This window comes from Mus caroli, chromosome 7 (genome assembly GCF_900094665.2).
Source record: "Mus caroli chromosome 7, CAROLI_EIJ_v1.1, whole genome shotgun sequence".
Classification (NCBI taxonomy): domain Eukaryota; kingdom Metazoa; phylum Chordata; class Mammalia; order Rodentia; family Muridae; genus Mus; species Mus caroli.
In genome coordinates, this window is record NC_034576.1 from 44,857,339 (window position 1) to 44,868,752 (window position 11,414).

Genomic DNA, 11,414 nt, shown 5'->3' on the forward strand with positions numbered 1-11,414 from the left:
GTGTCTAAGGAGCCTCAGACCTTTAGTCTGTGACATTCCACATGATCCATGGATGTACGGAAGTGAAGTACTCTGATGATGACTTTCGCATAATTGAAATATTGACATAGCCATGACAATATGGGGGTGGGGCGTGGCGCGTGGGTGGTGGTAGTGGCAGAGTGTACACTGTTATAATTATTGGCAAAGAGTAACTTCGCACGTGGTGGTGGGCATGCGCAACACAACTTTAGTGCTTGCAAGCGATAGGGGCTATAGGCAACACGGACTTTCACGGGAAAAGTGGCTGAGGTGAAGTTCATTTTAATCAGAAGTGTCCTAGAGCGTCCATTTCCGCTTAGATCGTCACGTGGTTAGTTGTTCTTGTTACCAGAACTCCGCGGGAGTTTGGATTCTGAACTCTAGGGAATCCTCAGCGTCCACCCGGGGTACTGCGTACAGAGCTCTCTGAAGTGCTGCGCTAGGTGGGCGGCGGCGCAGGAAGGATGCTGGCTGCTGAGCGCTGGTATGTGTTGAGTGATGACTGAGGCAGCTGTAGTGGGGTGCCGGTGCGTAGCTGGGGTGGGCGTCCAGTGGGAGTCAGGAGAGCAGGGTCGAGGGTGGCGTTGGAGCCAGCTACTGTGAACCTGGGACCGGTGAGTCTGTGAGGGCGACCGTGCTGCTTGCATGACTGGGGAGTGTTTGCTTTAGACCATGACTGGCTGGAGTCGGGATCAGACACTGGCATGCGAGAGGCGAAAAAGTGAGTAAAGATGGAAAATGAGTGTATTCGTGGTTTTGACTTACACTGGGGCTTCAGCATCCTTGGTCTGTCCAAGCCTAAGCAGTGTCAGAATTGATAGAAGGGATGGAACGATTTTCAAGCTCGTAGCTGTGGGCTCGAGCCCGCAGAACTGGGAGAGGAGCCTTTGTTCAGGTGCTGGGGACCTGATCTTCGGGCCGTTTCCCTAATATTTCCCATAGGGGCTGGTGCTGAGAAAGAAAAAAAATTGGAGCTTTCTAATTACCGGGATGAATATTGGAGTCCTTGAAGGTATGTCCGTGATGGCCATGGGACCCCTATGAACATGGCAAGGATCTGTGTTTTTTTTTTTTAAGATTTATTTATATGTAAGTACACTGTAGCTGTCTTCAGACACTCCAGAAGAGGGCATCAGATCTCATTATGGGTGGTTGTGAGCCACCATGTGGTTGCTGGGATTTGAACTCCGGACCTTCGGAAGAACAGTTGGGTGCTCTTACCCATTGAGCCATCTCACCAGCCCGCAAGGATCTGTGATTGGCAGTTGAGCAGGGTGGTGCTGTAAACAAGTTTTAAGGAAAGTGCTTGGTCTCCTGCAGCCCCGACAGGTTGGCCATGATCTAGTACCCATATTGAAAAGACTTGCTAGTCACAGTGAAAAGCAAAGAGGAGGGGAAGTTCAAATTAGCCTCCTTGGGCAGTACCTAGCACCCTAGCCTCCTCTTTCTGGGATCCAGCCCTTACTACCCCCTAAGGTAAGAGGGAGGAGACACCACACCCTGCCAGATAGCTTTGTTATATGTAAACTTCTTGACGGGCAATCCGTAATCTCTGAGTCTCCGGGACTAACTGGGGTTACTTCTTCTTCTGTGGCTAATTTGAACTTTCTCAAGCAGAAGTCTAGACCAAAGAGGTTTACTTAAGTAGACCAAGCTGGTCTCAAACTTGGCAGCCATCCTCCTGCTTCTACTTCCTGAATGTGTGGTGTAGCTTGAAGTTCCCAGAAAATTTAAAGGTTGTTTTTGTTGTTGTTGTTGTGTTTGTTTGTTTTTGTCTTTTGCTTAATTGACCGAGTAGTCAGGGGACACAGTTATATGGGATCCTATCCTTCTGAGTTCATTCTTCTGTTTTCTCAGCAAAAACCCCTGTGGTTTCACCTCTACATTTTATTTCCCTGTTTATTTTAAAGCTGGTAGATGTATGACCTTTGTCAAGTATGCAGATTGCTGTTGGGCAAACTTGGCTGGTAGTCATCTTCTACTCTGAATATTTAAGGGGTTGTTTTGGGGTGTGTGCGGTGGAATGGGAGATGGGCAGCAGACACTAGCAGTGGTCTATTTTATCTGTCTGTAGCTGGTGCTAAGCCGATTCAAGTTGTCTTTAGGAATATATAGTGTGGCTCTAAGTAACTGAAACTTAATGTACTGGCTTTGCCTGGGTGCCTTTTGAGAACACTTGCTGTTAGTTTTTGTTTTCAACTCTTCCTCGTGTGATGTATGTGCCTGTTTGGCGAATGTGGGTGCATGTGGCGGCCCAACGCTTCAGTTCTTCCTGGAGCTTAATTGCAGGTGGTTGTGAGCCACTGGTGTGAGTGCTGGAATCACCTTTATTCAGACTTGTAAAATAGCAAACAGAGACTCAGCATCTGCTAAAATGGGACATTTTTTTTTTTTTTTTATTTATTTATTTATTATATGTAAGTACACTGTAGCTGTCTTCAGACACTCCAGAAGAGGGCGCCAGATCTCGTTACAGCCATGTGGTTGCTGGGATTTGAACTCTGGACCTTCGGAAGAGCAGTCGGGTGCTCTTACCCACTGAGCCATCTCACCAGCCCAAAATGGGACATTTTTACAAACACACATACAAATGTTGGACAGGACAAAGGAAGGAAGGAGCAGATGTTGTTATTCTCCATAGAAAATAGCAGCTTAAACTGTAAATGAGATGCTCGTAGTAGATTAGAACATCATTAAACAGAAAGAATATTCTTTTTTTTTTTTTTTTTTTTTTCGAGACAGGGTTTCTCTGTATAGCCCTGGCTGTCCTGGAACTCACTCTGTAGACCAGGCCTGTCTCTGCTCCCAAGTGCTGGGACTAAAGGCCCAGCTCAGAAAGAGTATTCTTTTATGTACATTTTCTTTACTGCCAGGCAAGTGCTAAGCAACATGCATCTTCCTTTGTTGCTTACTGTCTTCTCTTCTTACCGCTAAAAGGTGAGGGAATCTCCTTTGAATTCTTCCTAACCATTAGTTCAAAATCATGGTCTTTTGTTTGTTTGTTTCCTGGATCTTCGTAAAAGTAAGACTTGAGCCGGGCGGTGGTGGCGCATGACTTTAGTCCCAGCACTTGGGAGGCAGAGGCAGGCGGANCTTTGAGTTCAAGGCCAGCCTGGTCTATAGAGGGAGTTCCAGGACAGCCAGGGCTACACAGAAAACAAGCAAACAAACAAACAAAAAAGAAAGAGTTGGGCTTTTTCTTAACCATGTCTACTACTTATCAGTATGTCTATAATACCTGTCAGGTAGGGGCCCTCAAAACTTCATGTACAAATGTCGTTTGAGTGTCCCACAGTCATTGACTTTCCAGGACTTTCTGGTGTCTTCGTAGATTCCTGAGTCAGGCCAAGTCATTCATGCTGCTGACTTTCTAGCACAACCAAGCTGAGTTCTGCCTGTCAGCTCTACCCAAAGGCTCCACATGCTCACCTGAATCCTGAGGAAATCCAGACATGGCTGCTGACATGAATTTCTGTCAGAAGCCCCAGAGACTGGGAACAGAGGAACAGGATGGGCCGTGTGAGGTGAGGAGAGGCGACTTTGGTTCCATTTTCCAGAACTAGAGTGGAGACATTGGAAGTATCAGACTGTGAGTTCCGTTCCTGGGACAGCCTTGAGCCTCCAGCTAAGGGCGGAACTTGGACAGCTGAAATCCCAGCCTTTTTTTAATCTTTTCATGTCCTGTTGTTCATTGTGCTGCTTCTTGGGTTTGGGTTTATCTCTCTGCCCATCTCTGACTCCCTGGGGAGGCCTGTTTCTGTTCCACCCAGGCAGAGAGGACTAGCCACTTAAAGAAGTAGATGCATCCAAGTTTCGCTTGCGGAACCAGAGTGTTTTGACTTACTATTTGGAGCACAGGTGAGGGGTGGCCTTCATAGGCATGAAGAATTTGGGCAGCTGTGTCACTGACATCCCCACCATAGTTGGTGATTTGTGAAAGCTATAACCCTAGAATTGCCCCACTCCCAGTTGTGTCCCGCTGAAAGGTTTTTATTACTTCTGGAAGGGGTCTTTGGACCTTCCAAGAGAGCCCTCTGGTGCTCTCTAAATTCACTGTGGGTTTCCCTACCTCTCTGCCTTCACACTCCTCCCCGCCCCACCCCACACCTTCCCGGAAGAACAGTGTTCTAGCATAGTTTGAACATCTCAGTTACAGTTGAAGCTGCTGTGCTGTGTGACAACTGCTCCTCAATTTGTCCCTCCCAACATTGTCTCTGTGTATATTTGTAAAATGTTCCTCTGTAGCCCACACTGAGTCTTTACATTTGCTCTTCTACCAGTCTGAGTTTCTCACAGCATTGAAGCTCATACTAGAACACTGAACCCCAGGAACCCCACACCATTCTAGACAAGCATATCATAGCTTAATAGCTGTCACCCTGCATAATTCTAGTGGAGAAATTCTGTCCTCCTTGGGGGTGGGAGTGGGTGAGACAAAGTATACGATACATGGCAGGATACTTGTTTCTATACTTCTTTATGCTTGAACATAAAATGTGAAATCAGTATTTTTGTGGTAAGTTTAGTGCTATGACTGGGGGTGAGGGTGGGGGTGGGGAGATCACTAAAAACACATGTCTACTTAGTGTATCTTTCAAGGAATAGTTCACAGTGAGTATGTTGTTTCAGAGATGGATGTTCTTTGAGGATGTAACTGTGGACTTCAGCCAGGAGGAATGGCAGCACCTGGACTCCGCCCAGAGATGCCTGTACCAGGAGGTGATGCTGGAGATCTACAGCCACCTCTTGGCAGTGGGTGAGCATGGTTGGCCGGGGGATCCAGGATGGGCCTCCTATTCTTTTTGCAGAAAGTGACAGACTGTCGGAAGTCTGATTTCTTACTTGTTCTTGTTCACTCCTGTTGGGCACCTCTTAAATGTTACTTTTAAAAAAAAGATTTATTTATTATTATATGTAAGTACACCCTATCTGTCTTCAGACACCCCAGAAGAGCGCATCAGATCTCATTATGGATGGTTCTGAGCCACCATGTGGTTGCTGGAAATTGAACTCATGATCTGCGGAAGAGCAGTCAGTGCTCTTAACCGCTGAGCCATTTCTCCAGCCCTAAATGTCACTTTTTGTACAGCACTTGATGTTGCCCATGCAGAGTTCATTGGATACCCTCTAAAGCCCGAGAAGATAAATGCACACCAATCCAGTATCCTTCTAATCCACAGGGTATCCCAGGCCAGAGGTCATCCTCAAGATGAAGAAAGTTAAGGGCCCGCTGATGGGGAAGGTTGATTTTCCACATCAGAGGTGTGGTCAAGGTGAGCGACTATTGGCAGGTGGAGGTAGATAGCAGAGAGTGCCTACATTGCCCCCCACCCCATCCTAGCCCCAGTTTTTACAGTAAACACTGTACTCCATTTTGTCATGAGTAAGTAATAGGGACAGAAAGGTGGTTACTGGGGAATATCCATGCAGATAAGCCTGATTAAGTTTACTTCTGATGATCTGCACAAATTCACAGGCTATGCTTGGAAATCATGAAACAGAAATCACACGCAGATTTCTGCTTGTACATCTTAGTTTTAACAGTTGACATTATCAACTTATCAATATATTGCTTTTGTAATGAGTAAAAAAAGTTTCCCTTTAGTATATTTTTGTTTTTGAGATTGTGTGTGTGTGGTGTGTGTGTGTGTGTGTGTGTGTGTGTGTGTGTGTGTGTTGGAAGAGGCCCAAAGAGTACTAGAGTTAGAGGTGGTGATGAGCACCGATGTGGGTGAAGGAAACGGAACTTGGGCCCTCTGGAAGAACAGCTGACACCCTTAACCACTGAGCTCTCTCTAGGCCCTTCTGTGATATCTTTTCCTAATTATTTAGAGCATCTCATTATATCCATTATATAACTAGATTTTTCTATGTATATGTTATTTTTGTATGGTTTATCATTTTGTGGTCTTCTAATTCTTTCACTCCATTTATTTGTCTCTTCGTGAGTGTTTTTTTTTTTTTTTTTTTTTTCATCCTGGATCTTCTTTGTGCCCTCCTAATTGTGGCACCACTGTATTCCTTTTTAATAGGTTCCCGTATTGTTATCTCTTACCACCTTTATGTCTCTATTTCTCTGTGTAAGCACAGGACACTCATCCCGTGGATGTCTGAGAACAACTTGCAGAGTCAGTTCTCTCTGAGAGGTCAAACTCAGGTCATCGGGCTTGATGGCAAGCAACTGACCCAATGAGCCATCCTGTGGGCCCGGCCATACTTTCTTATAGGAACTGCCCTTTGGAGCCATTCTGTTCCGATCTCTTGGCTGGTTTTGTCAACTTGAAACGATGTAGACCCATCTGGAAAGAGTCTTTTTTTGTTTGTTTGTGTTTTGTTTTTCGAGACAGGGTTTCTCTGTAGCCCTGGCTGTCCTGGAACTCACTTTGTAGACCAGGCTGGCCTCGAACTCAGAAATCTGCCTGCCTCTGCCTCCCAAGTGCTGGGATTAAAGGCGTGCGCCACCACGCCCGGCCTGGAAAGAGTCTTAATGAGGGATTGTCTTCATTAGGCTGGTCTGTGGAGGTGTCTCTGGGGAACGGTACTGATTGCATTAACTGACCTGGGAAGACCCAACTGTGTGGGTAGCACTGTTCTGCAATCAGGTCGAAGATGGTGCAGGAGTACAGAGATCAAGCTGAGCAATAGCGAGGCTTGTGTTCAATCTTCCTCTTCTCTTCACTGTGATGGGACCACTTGCTTCAGTTTCCTACCACCTAGAACTCCCAGAACTGATGGCCTCTCACCTAGAATGGCAATCTAAAGTAAGTCCTTTTCCCCCTGAATGGCTTTTGTTGGGGTGTTTTTATCGCAGCAACAGAAATGAAACCGGACGGGCCTTACATTCAAAGTGTGACGATGTGTATGTTAGCATCTGCAGTCTCTGTGTGTGGTAAACCTGCTACCAGAGCTAGCTATTTAGAGGACTAGTCCTGTGGATGGCCCCTTCCTTAGTCTTGAGACATGAGAAGCTGGGGTCATCCTCATCCAAGTTAGAAAGTGATTTCCTATGAGAAACTTTGGTTTCTTGGCGTTTCTCTATTCTTGAGTTTATTACTTCATATTTCCTTCTCGTTTTTATTTTCTAGTATTCAGCTTATGTGACTGTTTCTTAATTCCACTGAAATCAGTACAAACCAATTCTCTATATCCTTATTTAAGCCTTTTGTTCGTAATGATATTTGTGGGTCCCACTTAGGAACTTAGTTAATATTCTATTGACAGTTTCTCTTACAGCAAACATGTCTATTTCTTTCTCTTCTCCCTAGTGAGTTGATGCAAATATTTAAGTTTTTCGTATGATGTAGAAGTGATCAGTTCTTTCAGTGGCCGTCTCTTACCAATTTGTAAGTAAACGTCCCTGGGTATTTTCCCTCACTTGTGCTCGAGCCACAGTTGTAGGTCTCTGCTAATGTCTGCTCGGCTGCTCTTCCCCATGGCATACAGCCTGCCAGTTCGATTGTCTTCTCTGTGCTTGTTGTTGCTGCTGTTGTTGTTTCGTCAGAGTTTTAAGCCTTGTGAAAAGCGGTTTCAGCAAATAAGGAGTTCTGTGTATTCAATTCCTACAGATAGGCAGGAGGTACTGTTTTCTCCTGTTTTAGATTTTTCAGTGTCCGCTAAAGTAAATGGAAGGAAACAGGCTGTAGTGGACAGTGTGGAATAGCGGTGGTGCCTTTGTGTGTGCTGAGTGTTTAAGGAAAGGCTGTTTGAGATGCAGCCATCTCAGGAGGATGTGGGGGGAGTGCCTGCTCTCGGGGTTCATATGAGATAGCATCACCCTCAGTCCGAGGTGACATGGGAGTTGATTTTGAGCACACATGGAGTGGTTTACTCCATAAAGTAATTTTGAATTGGTATAAAAGACCAAGCCAAGCAAGCTTAGTTGAGTTAGAGCAGTAGATCTCAACCTCCCTGACGCTGTGTGACCCTTTTTAATTCCTTATGTTGTGGTGACTCCCAACCCCAAAATTATTTTCATTGCTACTTTATAACTAAAATTTTGCTACTATAATTTATATTAAATTATAAATATCTGATATACAGAGTATCTGATATGCAACCCCTTTGAAAGGGTCATTTGACCCCTCTCCACACCTTGCAAAGGGTTGCAAGCCACACAGGTTGAGAACCACTGAGTTAGAGGAAATGAGTAAATGCTTAGAGTTAGGAGTAACTGACCATTGCTGTGTTGACATCGTTGAGCTCTATTGGAGTTATCTTATATGTATGAGTGTTTTGCTTCATGGATGCCCGTGTACCCCATGTGTGCCTGGTGAGCCATAAGAGAGTGTTGAATCCCCTGGAATTGACGTTCCAGATGATTGTGAGTGGTCATGTGGGTGCTGGAAATCTCACACATGCACGAGTAAACAGATGTACACATGTGAACACATACACAAACACAGTAAGCAGACAAATAAGACACACACACACACACACACACACAAAAAAAAAAAAAACTTGGGAGTGTAAAGTTTAGGAGCAAAGGCTTGCAAGAGCATGTCGAAGTCTGGAGTTAATCCTTACAAACAGAGGGAAATTAAAAAAATGTAACAACGACAAAACGGGTGAGAAAATGGCTTGTATCTCTTTCTTTTGACTTTGGCTGCCGGTTGACTATGTTCAGTGATAGCCATGTCTGTTTTCTCCCTTACTTATTTGTCCATCTGTATTTATAGCACTTGACCTCTTGCATAAATGGCTTGTCTTTCACCAAAACCAATTTCCCAACATATCTTGGCCATCCTGACTCAGGCTTCTGTCCTCATGAAGAAAGCAAGGTGTATAGGTGTAGGTGCACAGTGGGGTGTCTGAGGAGTCAGTGAGTTTATGTATTCACTGCAGAGAAAGTCGCTGTATTACATACGTGTGCGGTATACGATACGGACCATGATAGCATTTCTCACCATTATCACCATCGTCAGAGTCATTTCTACCTGATGCAGATTTCTCTGTGTCCAGACGCTGATTCCTCCTCCGCCATGCTCACCGTGTCTGTTCCTTCATCTTTTTTCTCAACAGGGGAGGCAGAGCATGACGCACACCAAATGTGTGTGAAGGCTGCATTTCCAAATGATATATCAAGAGTAATCACTAGAGGTGGCTCACACTGTTCCATTATCGAGGAACCCTGGCAGGGTGGTGACCCTAAAAATTCAGATCCACAAAACCACATCCCACCCTCCAGTTCTGGTGCTTTCTTCAGCCAGAAAACACTAATCACAGACAATCGTGATGGATGTGAAGCAGCTGGGGGATCCATTCCTTTAGGCGCCCACCTCATTTCTACACAAAAGAGATCTCTGAGATGTTGCCCATGTGAAAAGACGTTGCAACCTCACCTTCAAGCAGACAGAGACTATCAAAGCAGCGCCACAAAGCAGCCTGATGGCATTGTTGACTCTTGTCAGTCCTTCACACAAGGCCTTCCCACTGATGTGTGTCCAATTCACAGCACAGGAGAGGAAGCACGCAGAGGTGACCAGTGTGCAAGTGTTCCCAGCCCTCAGCAACCATTTATGCAGCATGGAATTCTCTCTCAGGACAAGCCAGTTGAATATACCAAATACCAGAAGGTCTTCACTGCCGGGTCAGCTTTGTGTCAGCAGCAGACAACTAACAGTCAAGAGACCCATTTTATTTGCCACATATGTGGGAAATCCTTCCTTCAGAAATCTGAGTTGAGTTTTCATCCAGGAACAAACAGAGGAGAGACACATCATGAATGCCCTGACTGTCGGAAATCACTTACCAGTACATCCAGCCTGCAGGCACGGCGTGAAACTCACACAAAGGAGAAACCTTACAGATGCCTTGACTGTGGGAAGTCATTCAGTTATGCATCCCACCTAAAGATCCATCTTCGAATACACACAGGTGAGAGGCCTTATGTGTGTTCTGACTGTGGGAAGGCCTTTAGCCAAAAGTCAGTCCTCACCACGCATCGGAGAATTCACACTGGGGAGAAGCCTTACACATGTAACCACTGCGGGAAATTGTTTGTTTATGCATCAGATCTGAAGAAGCACAGTCGGTTTCACACTGGGGAGAAGCCCTATGAGTGCAGAGATTGTGGGAAGTTATTCAATAATAAATCTCACCTGCCTGTGCACTATCGCATTCACACCGGTGAGAAACCTTACAGATGCTGCGACTGTGGGAAGTCGTTCAGGAGAAAGTCCCACCTTAAAGTGCATAACCGAACACACACTGGTGAGAAGCCTTATGTATGCCCTGACTGCGGGAGGGCCTTCAGCCACAGTTCAGTTCTCAGCACACATCAGAGAATTCACACTGGGGAGAGGCCTTACCTATGCAGCGACTGTGGGAAGGCCATGTCTTCTAAAGCCCAGCTGAATGAGCACCGAAGGATCCACACGGGGGAGAAACCCTATGTGTGCAGCGACTGTGGGAAAGCTTTCAGTTGCCGATCTTCCTTACAAGCACATCGTAGAACTCACAGTAGGGAAAAGCCGTTTGTCTGTCACACATGTGGAAAGGGCTTCCTGCACAAGTCACAGTTGTCATCTCACCAACAAACTCACACTGGTGAGAACCCTTAGGAGCGCCGTGCGTGTTGTGTGCAGTTGTTCGCTCATACGTATCAGCTGAAGGGACATCATCCGATTGAAGCAGAAGAAAATGACCTTGACCTTGAGAGTTTTCAACAGCTGAAGGCTCTCGGTCTTTCATTCTGTGCAGAGAATCCTGAGGTGGGTTTTTAAATGCAGAAAGTCCTTCAAACACAAGTCAGATTTCAGTAGACCCAGTAGACCTGACACTATAGATACTTGGTCCTATGAAAGGCTTTACCACAAAGTCAATTCCTCTTCCATGTTTTTAAATAAAGAGACCTAATTATAGCTATGCATTGCTTATTTTAAATACACAAATTACTATACCTGAGGAAAAGAATAAAGAATTTGTAAGAAGTACAAATACCCACATTTCATCCATTGCTGCTAGTCTGGGTGCCCCTGTTTGTGGGTTGTGTACTGTGAGGACCTTTCCTGAGAAAACAAGTATCTACCCGCTGCCCCCCAAGTATTCCACCAAAGCCCAACTTAGGAATTAGTGAGTTCATTGGGCATACTTACAGAACATGAGGAAGGGATATTCCCAGGAGCTTGGGTGACCCCAAGGCCACCACAGTACTTAAAAGTCTGGATGACAACTTGCCCATAACTGCATAGATGACATCTCTTTTTTAGTTAATCTACCATAGTCTACTTCAGTATCTTCCAAGACAGTGAGGCTACAGACTCAGTTGGCAGGGAGAGGTACTTGAGATGTCAGCTGAGGGACTGATGGCCTTCTACACCCCTCCCTTGAGGGAATGTTATAAAGAGAGACCACAGAGCCAACCTCAAGTGCATTTAAACGTGATCACAGCTGCT

At 45.5% G+C, this 11,414-nt stretch overlaps 1 protein-coding gene across 2 annotated transcripts; it reads left to right on the forward strand.

Moving 5' to 3' along the window:
* The first annotated feature begins 456 nt into the window (after window positions 1-456).
* Window positions 457-10,950, forward strand: LOC110298338 (zinc finger protein 175-like). 2 transcript variants are annotated; one of them, XM_029479564.1, is made up of 6 exons: window positions 457-505; window positions 964-1,033; window positions 3,353-3,545; window positions 4,651-4,777; window positions 5,202-5,294; window positions 9,040-10,949. In XM_029479564.1, the coding sequence occupies exons 3-6, from the start codon at window positions 3,474-3,476 to the stop codon at window positions 10,578-10,580; spliced, it is 1,833 nt and encodes a 610-aa protein (XP_029335424.1). In that variant the 5' UTR covers window positions 457-505; window positions 964-1,033; window positions 3,353-3,473; the 3' UTR covers window positions 10,581-10,949. The 2 variants fall into 2 exon arrangements, with proteins under 2 accessions (XP_029335424.1, XP_021023178.1); XM_021167519.2 differs by lacking the exon at window positions 3,353-3,545 and having other exon boundaries at window positions 9,040-10,950.
* The last annotated feature ends 464 nt before the right edge of the window (window positions 10,951-11,414 follow it).